Consider the following 21,544-nt stretch of genomic DNA (forward strand, 5'->3'; position numbering starts at 1 on the left):
GCCGTCGCAGCTGAGTAATCCCAGGAAACTTCCAGCGCCTCCTCCTCCGCCTAGGTCCCGACCGGAACTCCACTATCTCGGCCGGAGAGATGCCGACAATGTCACGTGCTGTATCACGCAAAAGTTCTTTGGTCTCGGTCTTAGCGCCTCCACCTGGAACGGATACATTAGCAATGGCCAGGTCCCTTCCTGCTGATACGCCGCTGCTTGCCGAAGCGCATTGAGAGAACCCCGCCATCCGGAGCAGTTGTGGGCAGGTGCATGTAGAGGTACTCTCGGTGCAGCAGAATTCTGGTCAGCTCTTTTGCGCCCGATGTAGAAGGTCCAGTCCGGCGTCATGCCCCGCACCTCGTTGTTTAGAGGCCTTGCCCTCCCTCAGACTGCTCGAAAGTTTGTTCCTACAACTCCCAAATCTCTCCCGTGTTGGCAGACCATCTCACAATCTCGCCGTCACTACCTTACTCCAGCTATAAAAGCACACCAAGCTCGAAAGACCAAGATGGCTCCTCAACTCGACGGCTACTTCAAGCAGGTCGATGCCGACACCGACCACTTCATCGATCGCCTCCGGAAGGCTGTTGCGATTCCCTCCATCTCAGCTGATGTTGAGCGTCGTCCCGATGTCGTCAAGATGGGCGAGTGGCTCGCTGCTGAGCTGAAGTCCCTCGGTGCCTCAGTCGAGCTTCGCGAGCTCGGCGAGCAGCCTGACAAGCCTGGCTTGCAGCTGCCTCCCGTCGTGTTGGGAAGATATGGAAGCGACAAGAACAAGAGAACTATTCTGGTCTATGGCCACTACGACGTCCAGCCCGCCGAGAAGACTGATGGCTGGGCGACCGAGCCTTTTGAGCTCTCCGTTGACGACAAGGGCAGAATGTTCGGCCGTGGCTCCACGGACGACAAGGGACCCGTTCTCGGCTGGTTGAACGCCATCGAGGCTCACCAGAAGGCTGGCATCGACTTCCCCGTCAACCTCCTCATGTGCTTCGAGGGTATGGAGGAGTACGGTTCCGAGGGTCTTGACGACCTTATTAATGCCGAGGCCAAGAAGTTCTTCGCTGACGCCGATGCTGTCTGCATTTCTGACAACTACTGGCTCGGAACTGAGAAGCCCTGCCTTACCTATGGTCTCCGTGGCTGCAATTACTACTCTGTCGAGATCAAGGGCCCTGGCGCTGATTTGCACAGCGGTGTCTTTGGCGGCACTGCTCAGGAACCCATGACTGACCTGGTCCGCGTTCTCGGCTCTTTGGTCGACACTGACGGCAAGTTCCAGATTCCTGGCATCATGGAGCAGGTCGCCCCCGTTACCAAGGATGAGGAGACTCTGTATGATGGCATTGCCTTCACTATGGAGACTCTCCACGAGTCTCTTGGCAGCAAGACTACTATCTACGAAGACAAGAAGTCCACCCTCATGGGAAGATGGCGCTACCCCTCCCTCTCCGTCCACGGTGTTGAGGGTGCCTTCTCTGCCCCTGGCGCGAAGACTGTTATCCCGGCCAAGGTCACTGGCAAGTTCTCCATCCGCACCGTGCCCAACATGGAAGAGGAGGCGACCAACGAGGCCGTCTACAAGTACGTCAACGAGCAATTCGCAAAGCTCAAGAGCAAGAACACCATGAAGGTTTGGGCTCAGCACACCGGCAAGTGGTGGGTTGCGTCGCCCAAGCACTGGAACTTCTCGGCTGCCGCCAAGGCTACCGAGCGCGTCTGGGGCGTGCAGCCTGACTTCACCCGTGAGGGTGGAAGGTATGAATCCCATTTCCTGATACCGAAGGACGTCCATTGACAATAGACATAGTATCCCCGTCACCTTGACCTTTGAGCAGGCCACCGGCAAGAACGTTCTTCTTCTGCCCATGGGTAGCTCCACTGACGGTGCTCACTCCATCAACGAGAAGCTGGACAAGCGCAACTACATCGAGGGCATTAAGCTCCTTGGCGCTTACCTGCACTACGTCGCAGAGGAGCCCATCGCATAAATCGACCGTGGATTTAGTGAGGTCACTACGCCGGAGGGCAACTAGGAACCGCTATATCTGTCATGGCATGCAATGGGGCGGTCGCCTTACCACGTTGCCATAGCGAGTTGAGTTCGGCTTACAGGCCGACTGCTGACGGCATATCATGCATGCCGAGAGCGCTGCAATGGGCCGTTGGCCAGATGGGGATCAACGGACAAGAAGCTCCTGATTTTCACTGCAAGGTTCAGATCACAAGTCACGTAATTCAAATACCCAAACAAATTCATATTAAACCGTGCTCAATTTCGTCGTTTCTAAAGTGGGGTATTAGTGCGTAAAGGGTCAGTCATGATCGTTCGTCCATCGTGGTATGTACTTCATGTTCCAGGTATCCAAGCAAAACGCCGGTGAGAGGACAAAGCCCACATGGCTTGGGATATCTCGTGCGTATAAGTGGTAGGAGAAAAGGGGGGGTATCAGCAGCTTTCAACAAAAGCTCTACTACTTCTTTCGCGCCGTCGCCACTCTGCGGCTCCGTCTCTTTGCCACAACCTCCGGGTCCCAGTTTCCCGAGAACATATCCTCGAGGTCGTCCTCGTCCTCGGAATCAAACACAATTTCGACCTCGCTGTCTGAGGCGTCCTTGCGAGCGCTCTGGGCGGCACTGTCGTCGCCGCCGCCATCGTCGCCGTTCCGGTCCACAACATCCTCGTCTTTGCTACCTACTCCGCCGGCCGGCCCAGCCACGGAATCGTCATCCTCTGATGCATCGCATTCCTCATCATCAGAATACCCTTCCTCCGGGACATCGACGACATCCTCCCAGCTACGGAACGGCACCACGCGCTCGACCTCGAGGATGAACTTGCCGACCTTGTACTTTTGGCTGAGCTCCTTGGCGTCGACGTACTTCCAGCCGAGCTTCGCGCTGCAGAGGACGCAGGTGATGTCCGCGACGACGTGCCAGCCCGTGACGAGCTGGCGGTTCTCGCATTTTCCTATGCGGACGTTGGCGAGGCTTCCCTTGTTCTTGGTGTTGTTTGCGCCGCCGCTTGCGCTCTGGGTGGTGGCGGTGGTGGTGGCGTTTGGGATGACGGTCGGCGCGATGAGGTAGGCGCGGCCGTAGCGGCCTGTGAAGCCTTTGCTTACGATTTGGGAGGCGAAGGCAATGTCGCAGGAGCAGGTTGAGCAGCGGAGGGTGTCTGGGTGGGTGCGCGCCAGGGAGGTTGTTTTGTTGTTTCTGTTGCTCTTGTTGGTGGTGGTACTTGTGGATGTGGACTTTGGCTTGGAGAGGAGATCTGGTATGCTAGCTGTTGCGGTCATGGTGGTGGCATCTTGGTAGGTCGGCGGCGGGGGGCTATTCGGCGGGGTCGCGGTCTCGTCTGTCGTTGAGGAGGTCGGCGAGGAGCTTAGGGAGGGGACTTGGCTTGCGTCCGGGGTTGAGTCCGGGGAGGTTGAAGCTGTTTCTGTTTCTGTTTCTGCTGCTTCTGATGCGGACGAGGTCCGGCGCGGGGCGCGGCGGCGGAAGGGGACGATGTTGAAGTTTGGGAGGAGGTAGGTTGGGAATGTGGGACGGGAGACGACGATGTTGGGCGCCATCGCGAGGGTCTTGGGGTTTCTTGGACGAGAAGAGAAAGGTAGGTAGTGCGCCGCGTTCTCGGAAGCCCTGGCCCCGAAGACGTGGTTTCCTTGGGGTTTCTTTGTTTCGTTTGTATATTTTGGACTACGGCTTGTTGGAGTTGTAGATGAGGGCGGCGCCGGTGGTGGAGTTTTCTACCATGGTATTCCGGCGAGGGTTCCGAGGGAGAGGATGGATGGTCTTCTCTGGATGTTTAGGGTGAGGAGAGCATGGCTTTGTCTTTGGGAGGGACGACGACGATAGCAAGCGTTTAAGGAGTTTCTACCGCCTATCTCTTGACTTGTTCACGAGTTTGGATCCTTTGCGACTGAGACGGGGTCCTCGGGAGGTCATGGAATCATGTATAAGGCAAGGCGGGCAAGCAGGAATGAAGGGTCGGAGGCGATTTGGGGTAGGTAAGGTAGGTAGTTAGGTAGATCAGAGCCCGGCGCAGGGGCGCAAGTTCGACAGGGAGGGGAAAATGTGAGTGACTGACTTATGGCACGAGACAGTGAGATGGAGGGGTAGAGGATTTTCGGGCTGGACTTTTTCTTTTTTGGCCTGGCCACCGTCCAGATGGTGTGTAACGTGCAGTTTTTGTGAGCGAGTGAATGATTCGGGTTGTTGGAGGGTAAGGTAACGCAAGGGAAGGGGAAGGTATGGCACATACCTACCGTTCCGGCAAGCAAGCAGCATGTCACTGTCACTGTCTCTGGTGGACCCCGCCTGTTTTGCGGTGAGTGGACGGCGGGAAGTGTGAGATATCAAAAGGGTCTGGGCGCGAACGTCGGACATGCAATGTTGGTGTACTTCCGTTTTGATAAGGTAGGTATGCGCAGATGTTTGGAGCTCTAGTCTTCTCTGCCCGGACTCGAGATGGAAGACTAAGGCTTGCTGACATTTGATCCAACTAGACTTGAAGGCTGAAGAGGAGTTGTGGATGTTTCGCCTTCACTTTGATATCGTAAAGTAAGACATTGCAAAGCCGGGAACATCTGCTCAGCAAGCGGCCAGTATCGGAGCAGCCGGCGTCGGTTCTTATTCAGTACTTACCTTGGGTACAGTACCAGGTATTCAATACTTGAGGGATCGCTCGGATGCTGTGGTGTACGAAGTAGGTACGGTCAAGTCCCTCGGTCGAAGGAGGTTCGAGCTTCCCCACTTGGCTATACCTTAAGATGCAGTATCACAGCCCAACGTTATCGATAAGATGGGCAACTGGAAGCGTGAGTCGATAAGAACGAGAGACGGCGGCCAGGTGGAGTCTTCCCAAGTGGTGAGATTTCCATTTGGCGCCGGCAGTGTGTGTGTGTGTGTGTGTCACTTTCACTGGACTTCGGACTCCACCGGCGGGTGGGTGTGGATGATCACCTCATTCGGCCTCCATCAGATGTGACCCCTCTTCCTCCAACGGCTGTGCGGCAGACGGAAAGAGAAGGGGTCCCCACCTTCCTTCATGTCGTTGGAGACTCCCAGAATGAGGGTGAGCACCTGTACGGCTGGAGAGGCTTCTAGAAAAAGCGAAAACCCAAAGATGAGTGTTTCGAGTTCCAGAGGTTATTGCTCGGTAACTTTGGAGTTTGCGGGGAGCGAGGCCGTCACAAGTATCTTGCAGCAGCATCCAAGATCATAGATGAAGCATTTCGATCGTTATCTGTGGACCAAAACGCCGCGCAGCTTTCGCTCGGTTTCGGTGAGGAAGTAGTGGGGAGCGTCAGATGGTCCGTCGGGCTGTTAGCTGCTGACTACCAGAGACCGGCGCCGATTTAGACACGAAATCTATAGCCCTTTGACTGCACCCAGCATCAAGGCAGACCGTAGTAGCTTCGATGACAAGTAGACGCTCAATTGCTGTCATTACGAAATCAGTAAATCAACTTCGAACGAATGATCCAAGGCACCAAGAGAAGTCGACAATCGTCGAGGTATTCATAACGCACTCGTTCCTTTCGAGAAGGAGAATGCTGCGGTGGATGACTCGCGAATCATGAATGTGGGGGACAAAACGGTCAAGTGACCCGAACGGAAACACGGACCCCAGGAAGTCCAAGCATGCTAAGGTAGTTGCGGCGCTGCATGGCATTTTTTGGCAGGCATTGACAAGGCATCCTGCAATATTGCCCATGGCAATGTGTGAATATAGACCAACCACCGTAACATCTTGTGCTCCGGTGGCCTGCTCGCCCGTCACGATTGCGACGGCCGAGAAAATGCGGCCTCCGACCGTGCCGGGGCTCCGGCTGAAAGGGGATCCATCCGTTCAAGCAAAGTTGCGAACTTGCGACATCTTACGCCATCGTCATATGAAATGTTTGGACTATCCACGGCGGACGTCTGGAATACAGTAGGTACTGTATAGGTACGTAGTGAGCTCAGCCAGAGTTTCGAGCTTGGGGACGGTAGGCTGGCCTCTCGCAAACCCTAATTGTCCTGATGATGGAGGACCCCGACATTTCTAAGCGGTTATCTGTCACTCGTATGTATATGCGACGATCGACGGCCGTGTGCTTGAACTGCTTGCGTAACATTACCTCACTTTCGTACGTTGATGATTCAAAAAGAGGACCAGTCATCGGGCCAACGCTACACATATCAACGTTGATCATCCTTGTGGAAGCCCATCAAGAGTACGGATAAAGCACTGCGATACTGTGAGCGCCAGAGAGAGAAACTCATCTGTCTGACCGTTTCCGTCCAAGAGATGATTACCCCAAGTTCTGGGTCGGGCTAGGGTGGCTGGGCAGCATGGGCTCGGTTTTGGGGGGGATTGACCACGTGCATGTGAAGTGCAGCCCACGGCCTCGTTCGATTGGCAGAGGCCGCAGGAGAAGCAGTCAAAGTGCCAAGCGCCGTGCCGGGCCCGGATTGGGAGCGTCCACCCGAGTTGGTTGATTGCTGGCGGGAGACTACTGGTGACAGTAGAATTGGGGCATCTCTGACTGGTCTGTACAGATAGACGGTCGAGATAGGCCTGGATGCATACAGTTATTGGTGTCTGGAGACAGAAGGATGCAACTGCTTCAAGCCCGTCAATGAACCAGTACCCAATGAGTAGGTAAGGTAGATCGTAAACTCCAAATGGCCGAGCAGCATCAGCCAATGCAATGCAGCCCGAGAAACAACGTGCTTTGCTTCCCATACCGCCTCATACAGTGCAACATGGACGGATGGCGCATTGCAGAGGGCTCCAGCCGGTTTCGTAAGCCTAGACCAGTGGCCCCCCAATGGACCGTGGACCAGGGACGCCCCCTTGCCAGCGAGAACAATGGACAAACTGGAACCCTCTGGAAGCTGCGTAAAGAGACAACTGATGTCGATGATGATCGTGGCGAGCAAGCAAACACATCATGGAGTATGTACAGATAGCAAGTGACGAAAGTAAAGGGTCCCTGAGGATTGCGATTGAGTAAGATCCAAGCAATTGAAAGCCTGAATTGACGTGGACGGGATCAATGGCATTGAACTACATTGGATGGTGAGGAGGAGACATGGATGATGGATGATGGGATCCGAGGAAAGAAGGGGGAAAGGTGGGGATGCCATGGCTGATTATGACTGTTCCTTCCCTTGTATCCATACGCATATGCAGTACCTCAGGTACTGTGTAGGTTTTCCCACTGGACCGGTGGGCTTGGCCGCTTTTTTTGGTGGCTGCCACCCCTTGAGACTGCCATTGCGGCCCATTGGAAAGTGGCACGGCACGGCTGGGTGGTGGTTGCTGCGTGCTGCACAGTGGACAGCCCAAGTGGTGGTCCCCTTGGCTGGGCTGCTTTCTCCGCCACGCTAGACGTTTCCACCCTTTATTATTTTTTTCTGTAGGAGGGAGATATGGCCTTTCCGCTGGGTTTTTATTCACCACTCCGCCCGCCACCGTCTCTTCCCAATTCCCCTCTTCTCGTCTTCCCCATCGCAACGCTTCACCGCCGATATCCTGCTCGCCTCACCCGCAACAACCGCCGTTCAAGAAAAAAAAAACAAGGACAAAACATCAACGCAAATCCTCGCCCCCCGCGCTACTACATCAATCGATCTACACAAATCGACAACAGCCTCATCAGCTAAACCAACAAAACCCACACCACCTTTTCAAGACAAGACTACCATCGTCGCTACTTGACTCTCGCCTCACTTTTCAACTACCAATCACCAACTCATCGACGATCCGGTTTCGATTTCCCGAGAACCGACCTCCCAAACCAATTCTACCTCAACACCATATTTTAGCTACCAAACCCCGAAAATCAATCGCAATGGCGCCCATGAATCAGGTCAACAATTACAGTAGTAGTAATTATGGTGAGGCCATTGTCCGTCAGGCCAATGTCCTCGCCAGCTGCTACATCGTCGATTCCGCCGCGACTCTTCGCGGTCTCCACTACTGCACTACCGGCGCCGCAGGTACGTCGCATTCTTCCCATTCCACAACAGCACAAGCACATGTCTCTCTTCCTTCCTACCTCCCCCATGTATGCCCATCTTCAGCCTCAAACTTGTAGATATGCCGCCGATCACACGGGGTTGTTGTCTCTTGTAAACTTCCCACCCCCTATAGTCCCCGCTCACTTGCATCACCCGTCTCCGGAAACTTGGTAAACTACATGGATCATGGACTGACATATCTGGGAATCAACAGGGGCCGAGTGGTATTCCTGAGGTCCCCTCCTCAGGACTACCATCCCCTCCTTCAAGTCCCCCCCTCGCGGCCATAACGGCATCCAACGAGCTCGCTCTGCTTCCCAAGGCCAGCAGCAGCAGCTCCAAGAGGCGCGATACCGTGCCCGGCAAGAGGATTAGCCGCAGAGGGGGGGCAGCACTTTCGATCAGGGAAGAATGTGAAAGGTTCTTTTGTGAGTCCATGAGGGCTGTGTTCCGCGGTGAGACGGACACTGGCTCGCGTGGCTCCGGCCTGCATCAAGGTGCTTATTACTACAACAACGGCAGCAGCAACGCCAACAACATGCTGCCCACTCCGCCGCCAGACGAGGACTTGGCCGTTCAACCGCACGTCCCGTTCGGGGGACGCGGCGGGGACGGTGCTGAGGGCTTCACGGCTCCTACCGCACCGGCCCCGGCCACCGCGTGGTTGGAGGTTTGGGACTTTGCCGGCGGCGCGAGTTTCAGGGCCTTTGTGGCGGACGATGGGGCTGAAAAGTCCCTGTTCGCCCTGTTTGACAGGAATGTCATTGGACGTGACCTGAAGCCTGCGTATGTCACACACATACACACCCTATCTGTCTCAGACCCCGTTACACAAAGAACCCTTGGCTAACATTCCTTCCAGGCTTATGGCGCTGATGGAGCTGGTTGATGGACCGCTCAACTGCCAACACCTGGTCGTCTGCATCGACCGGACCATTGAGGAGGAGGATGCAAAGTCGCTGATGAAGAGCCTGCAGTGGATCGGCTTCGAGTTGACTACGCTGGATCAGTGGGCGAGAGACGTGGACGTGACGAGCAACCAGTGGCTGTTTATGAGCATGGAGATTTAGCATTACTTACCCCGGACAGCCTTTCATCGTCCGCGTTCTGTTTGGAAGGGGGTTTCCTCTTCCTCACTCATCAGTTCTTTGAGCTTGGCAGTTGGGGAGTTTTGGCTTTTTCAGGCGTCTTCGTCTCTCGTCTTTTCCAGTGGTTGCACGGCATCGCGGGCTATCTTCTCTGCTGGCAAATGTTTTCTCTTTTGCTTGGGGTACGCACTTTGGTCTCTTCTTCTTCGGTACACAAACAGCTCGAGCTTGGAACAAAACAGCAGGATACGGAATTTGTGTTGGAGAAAAAGGGGAGGAACCGTCAAAAGCATTGAACGCAAAGGGATTCCAGTCTCGTGTTTTGGGCATCTTTCTCTCTCTCTCGCATCTGTATCTGTACGCTAAAAGTTGAAGGGCTGTTTCTTTTCACATACTCTTGAGGCTAGTGTTTGTTCAGAAACTAGCCAAAAGATCTATTTTTTGGGGGACTCGAAGCAATCACTTTGTCGTGTTAGGGATATGTTCTTTCCACTCTTCTCCTTTGGACTTCACACGGCTATACAAGCACAACAGCAGTATAAAATCGCAACATGAGGAAGTTTCTCTCTTTGTATGTCTAGTATTCGGGCCAATGTGAGCGTCAAGATTGTCGACCACAGAATTGAACTCCAGGCTTTTCCATAAAAATGACCACCACTATCAAAAAGGTTTCCAAAACGTCTAAGCTGGTTCTTTGTCTCTTTCTCTCGAAGGGCCAGTGATCGCCCCCCCTCCCCCTTCCTCTCTCCTCTTGTCCGAAAGTCGCAAGGGAATAAGCAATGCTCGGCGTTTCTTCGCCCCCGTTTTCCTTCATTTCAACCAAGGTACCCCAAAGCTTAAGACAACATGACACTTTTCAAATGGTCTCCTCAAACTGCCTCACCTTGAGTCCCTTGTCGGCCAAGAAATCCTTGACCTGCTTGACGGTATACTCCCCGCGGTGGAACATACCCGCTCCCAACGCGGCGTCCGTCGTCGTCTTGGCAAACACCTCTTCAAAGTGCGCCGGCTCGCCCGCGCCGCTGGACGCGATGACGGGGATCTTTACGGCGGCCTTGACCTGGGAAATGAGCTCGAGGTCGAAACCGCTGTTGGTGCCGTCCTTGTCGATGCAGTTGAGCAGGATCTCGCCGGTGCCCATGGCCTCGACGGCCTGGGCGAGCTCCACGACGTCCATGTCGCGCGTCTCGCGGCCGCCCTTGATGGTGCAGGCGTACCAGCAGTACTCCTCGCCCTTGGGGCCCGGGTGGGACGTCTTGAGGATGTTGTGGCGCGTGGCGTCCGTGTTGGGGACGTAGACGCGCTTGGGGTCGACGGAGACGACGACGGCTTGGTTGCCGTAGGCTTTTGAGATTTGCTCAATGGCCGTGTTGCCGAAGAGCTTGCGGCCCGCGCCGTAGTATTCTTCGGCCGCGAGGACGGCGTCGGAGCCGATGGAGACCTTGTCGGCGCCGGATTTGAAGTACATTGTGGCGATCTCGAGGGCCGAGACCTTGGTGCCGTCCGTGTCGACGGTGTCGCGGATGCCGCCGCCGATGGTGAGCGGGACGAAGACGGTTTCCGAGGTGCGGCGGAGGATCTCGAGCATGGGGACGTCGGCGAGGGGGCAGTCGCGGAAGCTGGTGATGTTGAGGAAGGTGACCTCGTCTGCGCCCTGCTCGTAGTAGCGGCGGGCCATCTCGACGGGCTTGCCGAGGTTGCGGACGGCGCCGCCTTCGGACTTTTCGCGGACGTCGTATTGGTCGCCCTTTGTTACGACGAGGTCGCCCTGGTCGTTTGTGCGGACGTCGAGGCAGGCGATTACGCGGCGGGTGAGGCCGTCTTGGTAGGGGGCGGCGGTGGTGGTCTCGGCGGCGGCGGATGGTGTAGCACCTGCAGCGGCGAGATTTGCGGCGCCGGAGCCGTCGAGGAAGGCGCGGAGGCAGCGCAGGCCCGCGGCGCCGGACTTTTCGGGGTGGAACTGCGTCGCGAAGATGTTACCCCTGGCGAGGGCGCCGACAAAAGTCTCGTCGCCGTAGGTTCCCGTCGCGACGGTCCAACCCTGGGCCTCGAGCTCGCCGCGGACGTAGGGGTACTTGTAGGTGTGGACGTAGTAGTATTTCGAATCCGGTCGGAGGTCGTAGAGGCTCGCGCCGCCCGTGTTTGCGCTGTTCCAGCCGATCTGCGGGACGGACTTGGTGGAGGCGTCGAAGCGGTCGAGGCGGCCCTTTACGACGCCGAGGCCGGGGACGTCGGGGTCCTCGAGTGAGCCCTCGAAAAGGGCCTGGATGCCGACGCAGATGCCCATGAAGGGCTTGCCTGAGGCGATGTGGGCTGAGATGGCGGGGAGGAAGCCGGCTTGGGAGAGTTGGGAGAGGCAGTGGCCGAAGTGGCCGACACCGGGGAGGATCAGTTTCTGGAAGGGGAGGAGAGGTTAGCTACTTGATGGCTTTCTTAACGGTTTATATCGAGACCAATTGCTTACTTCTGCTGAGGGAACATCTTCGGGCCTTCTAATCCACTCGACTTCGTAGCCGACCTTCTCGATGGCGTTCACCAAGCTGCGAACATTGCCCGCAACGTAGTCCAAGAGGTGGACCTTTGGCATGGTGGGCAAACTGGAGGATGAAGTGTCTGTTAAAGGGATGGGTATATTGCAAGTCTATAGAACAGAAAGTAGATCAAATATTTGGAACGAATGGAATGCGACGTTATAAAGTATCGTCAATCGACGAGGGATGTCAAGTGGTGAGTCAACAGAGTGAAGTCCGATTGTGAGTCGTAGGGCGTCGTCTCTGGGAAATTTACTTGCGATAGCGGGGCAGAGGGGTTGTGACTGTGAGCATGGAAAGTCTAGCAGTTGCCCCGCACCAGCGAGCAGCGGCCCCTGTTCAATTGACCTCTGGCCTGTGCCAATCCCACGTCGAATTGACTGGGGGCGGGTAAGCTTCTCTCCATTGGAAACGGAATTCTGCAATCATCTTCAACATTGAAGCTTCAGCAATTTTTTCGACGTCGCACACTCTTTCCGCGATGCGCTTACAACTCCATTTCCGCATTCCCTGACGCATCTTGAAGCTCGCAGCTGGCGAAACTATCACATAATCACACGAATCTTTGGTCCCAATGCGCCATTCCCATCAATCAATTGGAGCGCCCCGACAAGAGATCGTCGCGAAAACATGGCGACCAACGAGCCGACGTCTTCAGTCGCGCCGGTGATTGCGGCGACGGCGCCCGCTGACGAGCCACCGAACGAAGCATCCAAAAAGATTGATGGCGGCGACGACTCAGACTGGGAGTACGAGTACTCGACCACAGAGACCGAGGTCAGCTGTCGCATTGAAGCGAGCAGGAAGATGCAATTGCTGACCATCTCAGACATACTACCTGACTGTCGATCTCTCCATCCCACAGCTTCTGCGGCGCAAACGGAACATGCCAGTGTCAGGACGAGGCGGATATCACTACAAACACTGGGCAGGCCCTACCACCAGGAAGCCCGACGAACCGAAACACCACCGCATCATGTCAGAAGACGACCAGAATGATGACGAACCGGCGGACGAGCCCGAGGACGACGAAGAGATTGATCAAGGACAGGCGGACCCCATTGTAGACAGCTACGACGCAGACTTTGAATCTGAACAAGCTGCCGAGATCCAGATCTTAGACCTGCACTCCGACAAGCCCATGTTCGCGTACAAGGGCAAGATCTTTGAGGGACAGTGGACACGAAATTTGGGCACAGAAGTAATCTTCGCCGAACACGAGCACGAGGATCCGATTCCGGCTCTGCGACATCTTCCCGGCGGTGTTGACATGCTCGCGGCCAGTTGGTCGAGGATCAACACGACGGAGAAGCGCCTCGAGCCAAAACATGAGGCGGCGGCGAAAGACGACCCCCTCAAGGACATCAGGAGGCAGCACGGGATTCATATACCCATCACGGCTGACAAGACGGGCGAGCGCAAGCGTCAAACGAGGTTTCTGGAGAATTTAATGGCTTTAAAGGTCAAGAGAGGCGAAAAGGACGAGGTCACGGTGTATGCCCACGCGGCGCCGAAGCCGACGGACATAGGTTCGAACAGCCGAAGAAAAAGACGGAAGCCGTTGCCGGATGGACCAAAGAAACGTGCAAGCCGGGGCGGCGGCGGTGTCCGCGGGAGAGGTGGCTCTTCCGCATTGGGAACGGGTGGTTCTGATCGAAATGAGCGACAAGGCAGCAGCGTTGCAGAGGCTGCGGCGACCTCACGGGATGGGGCAGCGTTGTCTACGCCAACGCCGACGACATGGGCGAACCTAGATGGACAGGGCGGAAGAGCGGAGAAAGGTTCGGGCCCGAAAGATGATGACGAGGCCAGCGACAACGACTATGAAGAAGACGACGACGAGGATGGCGGAGATTAGGAGTAGGCCTTGTCAGGAATGTATCCATCAATCCGGGATACGAGTTTCATCGGGCCATACAAACTTTGCGTTCGCGATGGTATATCTCGCAATTCGGAATCAGCGTATGCTGTTGCCTGTTGGTAAAGATGATTGAAGATGGAGCCCAGATAGGGCGAAGCCTCGGATGAGACGGTGAAACTATGTGACAGCCGTTGCGAGGCTCTACTGTGGTAGGGCCCCTCCTCCGGTGCCGGGCTCTCCTGGGCAGGCACATGGAATTTCGGGAGAGACATGCATGGAGGCATGATGTGGTCAGGCTGACGAGAGGTCCCGGGGAGACTCGTACAGGGCCGTAGTGTGGCCTCGGCAGCAGTGCGAGCACGGCTAAACCTAGAGCTGATGAACTATGATCATCCAAAAGAATCCTGCGACATCAGCACTGGTTTACGAACTATGGAAGTATTGTCCGCCTCGTGAGAATTACATGGGCTGAAAACTGTTGGCCGCTAGGTACGGATACTGATGCCGGCAGTGTAGTCAGCGGGAAAATCGGAGATTAGTTGGGAATACTTCTAGAAAGATTGCCTTCCTTTCAAAACGGGGAAAATAGGCATGCCAGAAAAGCCTCAGAATGGAGTGTTTCCTACTACTTACATAATAGCTCACGGGTTTCGGCAGATGGTTATTGAGCCCTGTGTCTGCAAAGTCATCCCGGCACGTCACTCAGGAAGCCCACCCGCCCACTGCCAGCTCACATGGGGACAGGGAGCGACTTTTACTGAAGGATACACAGCAAGACGACTCGTGATGAATGGGTGGCTACAGGGATCGGCTGCTTGCCGTACTTTGGTCATCTAGCGACATAGGTAGAGGCGACGGTATGGTGTACACTAAGGTATTGCGTACGGACACATCAAGAGTTAAAGACAAGGCGCGAGTAAAGGCAGGGCGGTGGAGAGTCAGCAGCGTGCGGAACTGGAGCTTTACTCCTCGTGGGAATCTGCAGGGATCTGGTTGGTCCCGCAGATCGCTGAACCCTCCCGGTCTGCTGCCTGCATGAGGTACCTGGAACCTTGGTGCCACTCCCTTCCTCTTTCTTTGGAGAATAGGCAGAGAGATACCTGCCTCATCCGGGCGATCATGGTAGATAATGCATGTATCTCTGCTCTAGTCAGGAAGTGTACCAATATCTAGCTAGTGCCCCCGTTGCAAGGTACTCTGTACGGATACAGAAAAGGATTCAAAGAAAGAAATCCAGATCCCTTGGTCGGGTGGCGGGCTGCATCAGAGACAGACCCAGCCAGTAGTGGAACATCCATCCGCACCCCCCTCCAATCCCCTCCCGTCTGCCGTCCTCCCACGTCCAGGTTCATGGCCGAATCCAGCACCAAGTAACCGTACGTCCCTGATGATTGATGGCCCTTGCTTCCCTGCTTCCTGCGGGTTGCTGCCGCTGTCTCTCTCGCCGTCCGCCGCCCGCGCATACCGCTGACCGCATACCGCTAGGTTCCGTCCCAAACCCCAACCCAAAGCTTCCTTCTTACTTGCACTGCTCAACTCTTTTTCCCTTCACACACTTGCGCCTAACAAACTTTCTCTGTCCAACAACACAAAACACTTGACCAAGGGGCCTCAGCGTCCGACCGGCCATGCATATCCGCTCGCACCTCCCTCCTTCGACATCTCAATAGTAGACTACACCCTACATGTACACTTGGTGATGCTGTGCGAGACCCCGCTGGCTTTCGCAAGACGTGCCGGCATCCCGAAGCCCCTCCGAACCATCACTCAGCCTCCATAACTGCGAATAGCTTATTACCAATCGATCTCGGCACCCTATTTTATACCGGCACCCTTTTGAGGCTCTTTTGTTATTCTCACGAACCCAATTCCTATCCTGCGAGGCCTGGAGCCACCAACGAACTTATCCGATGTATTATCTACGCCGCTTCACCATCTTCCTCGCCTTCCTGGTGTCGGTGTCGTTCCTCGCATGGTTCCTACCCCGCTACCTCAATCCAAACCCGCCAGACCCGGCCAAGCAGCGCGAGGATAAGAAATGGGTCAGCAGCAGCCCGTACTGGCTCGACCGTCAGGCCTGCCGTTGGCTGAGTCTCTGCGGCGTTCATCATCTCTCATGGGACCCAGCTTCTCTCTTCCCTTACAAGAACGACTCCGACGCCGGTGATTTGCGGTTGGAGCTTAGGTCTCTGGATGGACGCCATTCTGGATGGGAGACGGCACCCAAGAAGCGCTCGCCGCGGGACGACAAGGAAGAGAGGAGGAAGGTGTTGAAGGAGATTCCCGACTATGTTCTCAAGTATGCGCCGCTAGTCCACCTCTACTCGGGCGAGAACTTCTGGCCCGCCGACATTGCGGAACACATTCGGCACATGACGCCCTACTTGGAGAAAGAGGCGTTGAACCGTTCCCTGATTTTATCGGATTTGCACATGCTCAACAAGGAGGACGGCATGGTCTACCTCACCAGCGATGACGACGTCGAACAGAGACCCGAATGGCTGCACAGTCATGTTGGCATTCCTGAGCCATGGAATGATGATGAGGACGACGGCGACAAGGACGAAGCGCCCGACAGCCCAGTTGGGGACTCTGAACACCCGCGACATGACACTGAGGATACGACGTGGTTCGACGTATCTCGCGATCACCCCGTTCACCGCATCTCGGACCCTCGTCGCTACCCACAATTCCCAGAAGGCTCCGCCCGCACCGCCGGCTTCCAGCACCGCCGCCGAGACCAGGGCCAGAAGCCCATTCCCGACACGCCAACCCACAAGCCCGATCAGGAAGGCTACTCAAAGGCCCCGGCCGTTCTCGTCCTCGTCGACAAGGGCTCCGGCATCGTCGACGCTTTCTGGTTCTTCTTTTACTCGTACAACCTCGGTCAGACGGTCCTGACCATCCGCTTCGGCAACCACGTCGGCGATTGGGAGCACTGCATGATGCGCTTCGAGAATGGCGTGCCCCGTGGCATCTTCTTCTCGGAACACGAGGGCGGCCAGGCTTACACGTACAACGCCGTCGAGAAGCGGGGCGAGCGTCCCGTCATCTACTCCGCCGTCGGCTCTCATGCCATGTACGCGCAGGCTGGCGAGCACCCGTACGTGCTGCCCTTCAAGATGCTCAAGGACGTGACCGACAAGGGACCCCTCTGGGACCCGTCAAAGAATGCCTACACCTACTGGTACGACTACGTCCAGGATTTGGACGAGGACCTCGACGACGACCTCGATGACGAGGTCGACGTGGCTAGCGGCCACCGGAAGGAGAACCCCACCAGTCTGTTCCCCACGGCCGAGAACCCCGACGCCCCGACGTCATGGTTCCATTACGCCGGCCCTTGGGGCGATAAGCTCTACAGCTTGGCCGATATGCGCCAGTGGCGCTTGTTCGCGCAGTACCACTACGTCTCCGGGCCGTTGGGCCCAAAGTTCAAGCGCCTCGATCGTGAGAAGCTTTGCATTACTACCCGCTGCCGGATCCTGGATAGCTTAAAGCCCGGACAGACGTGGTACAGTTAGATGATTTTTCTTGGTAATAGCATAAAAAGAATAAAGACCCAAAGAATTTTCATAATCATGCATGTTGATGCTCAGGGTACGTGACAAGGGCGTGCAGCAGAGCATCCCCCGCTAATGTGTACGGTCTGCTTTCGTTCCCCAACAACATCCGTCAGTTGAAGTTCTCGCCAACTCCCACCAGCCTAGGTGCCAACTCAGCACGCCAAACTATTTGTTATGCCAACATGATTTATATCAATTACGGCTTGGCCCACACAGCCGGTTACTACTGGAGATGACCCAAAGCGTCTTGCTTGGTTCGCGACATTTTCTGACTTGAGTTCAGGTGCTAGAAGGGTCGTGAGAAGTAACGGGAATACGCTTGGTTCTTGTAGCCAGTGAGACGGAGATGAAATTCTTAGTGATGGGATCCTTGACACAAACCTGGCTAGACTAAGACGTGGTAGCTCGGTGCGCAGGTGGAAAAGGCGTGTCTGAAAGAACACTGAACAGGAATGAGGCTATCGTGACAACATCTCCCTCTCCATGTATTTTCTGTTTAAGCTTGGGTCCAATTGGGACACCCGGACCAATAAGCGTTCAACAAAAGTACAGTAAGCTGCCAATATGAGGAAAGAATCGGACACTGCGCAAGATCGTAATGCTACCTAAGCGATGCAAATCTCGCCATTAAATTGTAATGAATGAAGTAACTGGTAGGGCCCAGATCTTTTCAGCATGCTGGTGGGGAGGAAAGCCAAAATTTGCCCTTCCTGTTGATTCCGATTCCGTTCCATACTCCGCATCATGTCTTTCCTCTTCACGTCTTAAGAGTCCATGGGCGATGAAGTTTCTAAGAAGGTAGATTGAAAATACATGATCATCCTCACTCACTTTCACAGACATACTGGTGATTCTCCATTTCGAGCACCTCGTCATTGAGAGGAACATCCCTCTCAACCTCCATTTGTTGCCGACGTTCAACATCTCTAGGACTTCGTGATCCGCCACATTTCTGATCAAAGCCATCCGGTGGAAGCAGACTATGTTGGCTGGTCATACATTCTAGCTTCTCCTTAGTGATATGGCGATCGCAGAGGCAAGCCCTGAACCCATAAACACCTATGTCGGGACAGCAATAGAAATCCCGTGCGAGAGCGCATTTCTTTGCATGTCTTGCTACTAGCCAGAGGACTCCTCTAGCCTTGATACAAATCATTCCGTCCACGTTCCCATCTTGTAGGTCAAAGAGTATTTCGTCCACGGTGCGCGGTCGCCTAAGCTTGTGACAGACTTTTGCGTCGTTTTCTCCAACACAGTCGATGAGAAATTCGACTGAGTATTTGCGGAGAATGCAGAGACTCAGTTTGCACCAGTCCAGCGATTCAGTTGCAGATGATATGCAGCCCTTAGTACTTGTATGGCGCAATTCTTGGCTTTCTTGCTACTGGCAAGTTGAGTAGCGGAAATTCTTCTTCGACGAAAATTCAAATGCCAATCAACCAAATTGCAATTCGGTAGCAGATACGTGTAAAACACATTATGGCAAGCAATCTCTCGGTCGCAGGACTTTCCAATGCATGTTCTTAAGGAGTTCAAGCTTAGATGGGGCGCTCCTGGGTATTCATGGGCTCGACATGAACTGCAAAAAGACTTGCAGAAGCTGTTGAAGGAAGTCACTCCGCCTTCTCATCCAAGTACTACTATACGGAGGGTCTACATATCCTTGGATGCTCTCGATGAATGGGATTCCGAAGACCGCAGTCGCTTTTCAGGACTCGAATTCTTGGAAGACGTTGTCAAGGATGGCCGTATACCACTCAAGATTTGCGCATCTCAACGCCCTCTTACATCAGCGTCGTCAATCGCGCCGATGGAGTCTTGTCAAAAAGACCTCCAAATCAAAATGGAGAATTTTAACAGCGAAGACATCGATCAGTACCTTCAAAAGAAAGTCAAAAGAAAGTCAAAAGAAAGTCAAAAGAAAGTCAAAAGAAAGTCAAAAGAAAGTCAAAAGAAAGTCAAAAGAAAGTCAAAAGAAAGTCAAAAGAATTCACAATGTGAATGGGGAAAACTGTACGCTACTTATCGACAATCTCAAGCTCAATGCCAACCACAATTTCATGTGGCTCGTATTGATTGTCAGGGAGTTTGAGAGATGGACTGGAGCGAACCTTGTCGTCGAGGAGGAGTTTCTCAAAAAGCTCCGTGATATCCCGAAAGATCTGAAGAATCTTTATTATGAGATTCTGACGAGTCTTGCCAATGAACGTCAGCATTCTACACGGAAAGCAAGCTACTTTCTTCTTCAACTTGTGGCTTTTGCCAAAGAGGCTCTGTCACTCCAAGAAGTGATGGAGGCTACTTCCGTCTTCATCTACCCAGATACTTGGGCAAAAGAGCTGGAGCGTTTTAAGAAAGGTGACTTCGCATCAGACATAGGCCCGTTGGTCGAAGAGCCTCATCAGTGTTGTTCCATCAGAATACGACACGACTGGGACTGACATTGTGCAGTTGGCGCACATATCGATCTACCGTCTTTTGGTAGACGAAGACGGGCTGCAATCATTTGATCCAAATGCCACCGCAAGCACCCATCATTTTGGCATTTTTGAGCTTTGCACGAAATATATGGAGCGCGACCAATTAACGAAAGAAAGTTTAAAGATAACCCAATACGTCTTCTCTTTCTATCTAGAACACGCTCGTCATTGTAATGAACTTTTACAAGAGAGGCGGTTCGTCTACCCGAGGTTTCTTACAGAATGCAGCAGGCCTACTAAGCAAATAGTCTATTTGACTTACAAGAACATGATCCGGCGCGGTCATCTTAGTAAGTTTACAGCTCGGGGTTCGATAACCGGCGAGAAGCGTCTCGTGTGTCTACTAGCCGCCGAGGGGTGTAGGCATCTGCTGCTGATGCATCAAGGATGCCGAGCCTGCTACGGCACAAACGTGTCCTTTGAGGACAAAGAAGATATGCTCGGCAATGCATTGATCCAGGCAGTCGAGCAAAATAGGGAGGAGACTGTCGAACTTCTGGTGAAGCAGCTGAAGTGCAACGTCAATTTCTCAGAAGGGCCCACCTCCAAGACACCTTTAGTCCGCGCAATTTCCTTAGGAGCAGAGAACATGGTCGCCAAACTACTTGAGCTGGGTGCTCAAGTAGACAAGTGCGTCTCAATAACCTCCAGGTCGCCTTTGAATACAGCAGTAGGATACCGAAATTCGAACATTGTCAGAGCGCTTCTCAGCCATCCAGGAGTTGATCGCCGGCGCCTGCTTCGACAACCCGACTGGGAAGGCCAGTACGCTCTGCATATTGCCGCGAGACATGGGCTGTTGCCAGTGGTAAAAATTCTCTTCGAGACGTGTGAGCGCGACGAGATTGACTACATGGTGACTTTGAGAGATGAGAATGGGGAAAATGCATTTAGGGTCGCAATGAGAGCCGGCAATCACCAGATTGCCCACTTTATATCGGATTCACCGTGTCATGGAAACGTGGAAGATTGAATTCTGGCGAATATACTTGGTGTTTTCCTAAAATCATCCTGGAAATGTTGAATATCTGTCGACTCCAATTGCAATGTCCGCCATGAGCCGCGACTAATACATCATCGTTCAGGACAATTGCTTCACACTTATTGCGTGAGGCCCGATGCTCATGCCTGGAAGTCTTGCGTCCCTCAATAAGTGCCACACGGCATCGTGGTGCCTCAATCTCAAATCTGCTTGTCCACAGTTCAAAGCACAGTCTAGACTCGTCTAGCGGGCCGCCTCGGCATATGGCGAAGCCGGGGAAAGAAGACTAAGCCAAGTACGAGAGGAGCGCACAGCAAACATTTCAAATCGCAGCTGCAAGTTATTCTTCGCACGTGCAGACGCCAAAAAGCTAACGCTACCTAGATGGCTGGGCAGTGACATTGGAGAGAGATGAAGAAGAGCCCTCTGTAAGACTGCAGTAGTCAAGAGTATTGTGTCAGTGCGTAGAGTACTGGATATGACTGCCCGACGGGAGTCAAGCCATCCGAACTGTATCGTTCACGAGCTATCCTCATTTAACCTAGATATCCAAACATGGTCTAGACCGGGTTGGCCTCAGCTCGACTCAGCTCTTGTTTTGAGGAACGCTACCTGAGGTTATTTGATATCTGTCTCAGTAGCTTATCGTGGTTAAGAAAAAGTGGATATCTCAGGAACGCAATCGATTAATGGGAATGGCTGTGGGCGTAGGGAATGCTAGATCATGCCTGGGAGAAGAGACATGCGCAGATAGGATACTCCCGGGCACGATACGATTGGGAACGGAACAAGAGACGTCAACGTTCCAGTTGAGCCCGTCACTCAGGTTTGGGTTCGTGGGATGTTGGGCAGTGATCTGCACATTGTCTTTCACGTTTTCGCCGCCCTGAACTGCGCACATACTGTAAGAACATGCCATTTGGCGGACCGGAATGCCAGATATCCTGAAAACCCTTTCCTTTCCCCCAGGTTTTCCAGTAACAGATTAGCATTCGGTTCACGGAATTGGTAGCGATCAGAGGATTCAAATCAAGC

At 54.1% G+C, this 21,544-nt stretch overlaps 6 protein-coding genes across 6 annotated transcripts; 4 read left to right on the forward strand and 2 right to left on the reverse strand.

The window, feature by feature from the left end:
- Positions 1 to 4,147, forward strand: HER10_EVM0001928 (peptidase family M20/M25/M40). Its single transcript, XM_035471660.1, has 2 exons — positions 1 to 1,749; positions 1,802 to 4,147. Exons 1-2 carry the CDS (start codon positions 338 to 340, stop codon positions 1,980 to 1,982), a joined length of 1,593 nt encoding a protein of 530 aa, XP_035338029.1. The 5' UTR covers positions 1 to 337; the 3' UTR covers positions 1,983 to 4,147.
- HER10_EVM0003346 (uncharacterized protein) lies at positions 2,466 to 3,563 on the reverse strand (the record flags this gene model as incomplete). Its single annotated transcript, XM_035473026.1, has 1 exon — positions 2,466 to 3,563. The coding sequence occupies one exon, from the start codon at positions 3,561 to 3,563 to the stop codon at positions 2,466 to 2,468; it is 1,098 nt and encodes a 365-aa protein (XP_035338166.1).
- A 3,180-nt stretch (positions 4,148 to 7,327) lies between the features above and the next one.
- HER10_EVM0009133 (ornithine decarboxylase antizyme) lies at positions 7,328 to 10,276 on the forward strand. The gene is made up of 3 exons (XM_035478632.1): positions 7,328 to 7,980; positions 8,216 to 8,787; positions 8,864 to 10,276. Exons 1-3 carry the CDS (start codon positions 7,876 to 7,878, stop codon positions 9,069 to 9,071), a joined length of 885 nt encoding a protein of 294 aa, XP_035338715.1. The 5' UTR covers positions 7,328 to 7,875; the 3' UTR covers positions 9,072 to 10,276.
- On the reverse strand, positions 9,946 to 11,846 carry HER10_EVM0005472 (imidazoleglycerol phosphate synthase; the record flags this gene model as incomplete). Its single annotated transcript, XM_035475087.1, has 2 exons — positions 11,554 to 11,846; positions 9,946 to 11,484 (listed from the first exon to the last, which is right to left on the reverse strand). The coding sequence occupies exons 1-2, from the start codon at positions 11,674 to 11,676 to the stop codon at positions 9,946 to 9,948; spliced, it is 1,662 nt and encodes a 553-aa protein (XP_035338351.1). The 5' UTR covers positions 11,677 to 11,846.
- A 222-nt stretch (positions 11,847 to 12,068) lies between these two features.
- Positions 12,069 to 13,487, forward strand: HER10_EVM0005083 (uncharacterized protein). Its single transcript, XM_035474708.1, has 2 exons — positions 12,069 to 12,397; positions 12,450 to 13,487. The coding sequence occupies exons 1-2, from the start codon at positions 12,251 to 12,253 to the stop codon at positions 13,476 to 13,478; spliced, it is 1,176 nt and encodes a 391-aa protein (XP_035338317.1). The 5' UTR covers positions 12,069 to 12,250; the 3' UTR covers positions 13,479 to 13,487.
- A 1,528-nt stretch (positions 13,488 to 15,015) lies between these two features.
- HER10_EVM0010494 (vacuolar protein sorting-associated protein) lies at positions 15,016 to 17,005 on the forward strand (the record flags this gene model as incomplete). Its single annotated transcript, XM_035479951.1, has 1 exon — positions 15,016 to 17,005. Exon 1 carries the CDS (start codon positions 15,392 to 15,394, stop codon positions 17,003 to 17,005), a length of 1,614 nt encoding a protein of 537 aa, XP_035338843.1. The 5' UTR covers positions 15,016 to 15,391.
- Between the last annotated feature and the right edge of the window lie 4,539 nt (positions 17,006 to 21,544).

This window comes from Colletotrichum scovillei (genome assembly GCF_011075155.1).
Source record: "Colletotrichum scovillei strain TJNH1 chromosome Unknown Contig00001, whole genome shotgun sequence".
NCBI classification, from domain to species: domain Eukaryota; kingdom Fungi; phylum Ascomycota; class Sordariomycetes; order Glomerellales; family Glomerellaceae; genus Colletotrichum; species Colletotrichum scovillei.

Bases quoted from the DNA above. Each gene is read 5' to 3' on its own strand.
- HER10_EVM0001928 (XM_035471660.1), top strand. From the start codon at position 338: ATGCCCCGCACCTCGTTGTTTAGAGGCCTTGCCCTCCCTCAGACTGCT. The intron at 1,750-1,801 runs GTATGAATCCCA...CAATAGACATAG, and splicing joins TTCACCCGTGAGGGTGGAAG to TATCCCCGTCACCTTGACCT.
- HER10_EVM0009133 (XM_035478632.1), top strand. From the start codon at position 7,876: ATGGTGAGGCCATTGTCCGTCAGGCCAATGTCCTCGCCAGCTGCTACA. The intron at 7,981-8,215 runs GTACGTCGCATT...GGGAATCAACAG, and splicing joins CTGCACTACCGGCGCCGCAG to GGGCCGAGTGGTATTCCTGA. The intron at 8,788-8,863 runs GTATGTCACACA...CATTCCTTCCAG, and splicing joins GGACGTGACCTGAAGCCTGC to GCTTATGGCGCTGATGGAGC.
- HER10_EVM0005083 (XM_035474708.1), top strand. From the start codon at position 12,251: ATGGCGACCAACGAGCCGACGTCTTCAGTCGCGCCGGTGATTGCGGCG. The intron at 12,398-12,449 runs GTCAGCTGTCGC...TGACCATCTCAG, and splicing joins ACTCGACCACAGAGACCGAG to ACATACTACCTGACTGTCGA.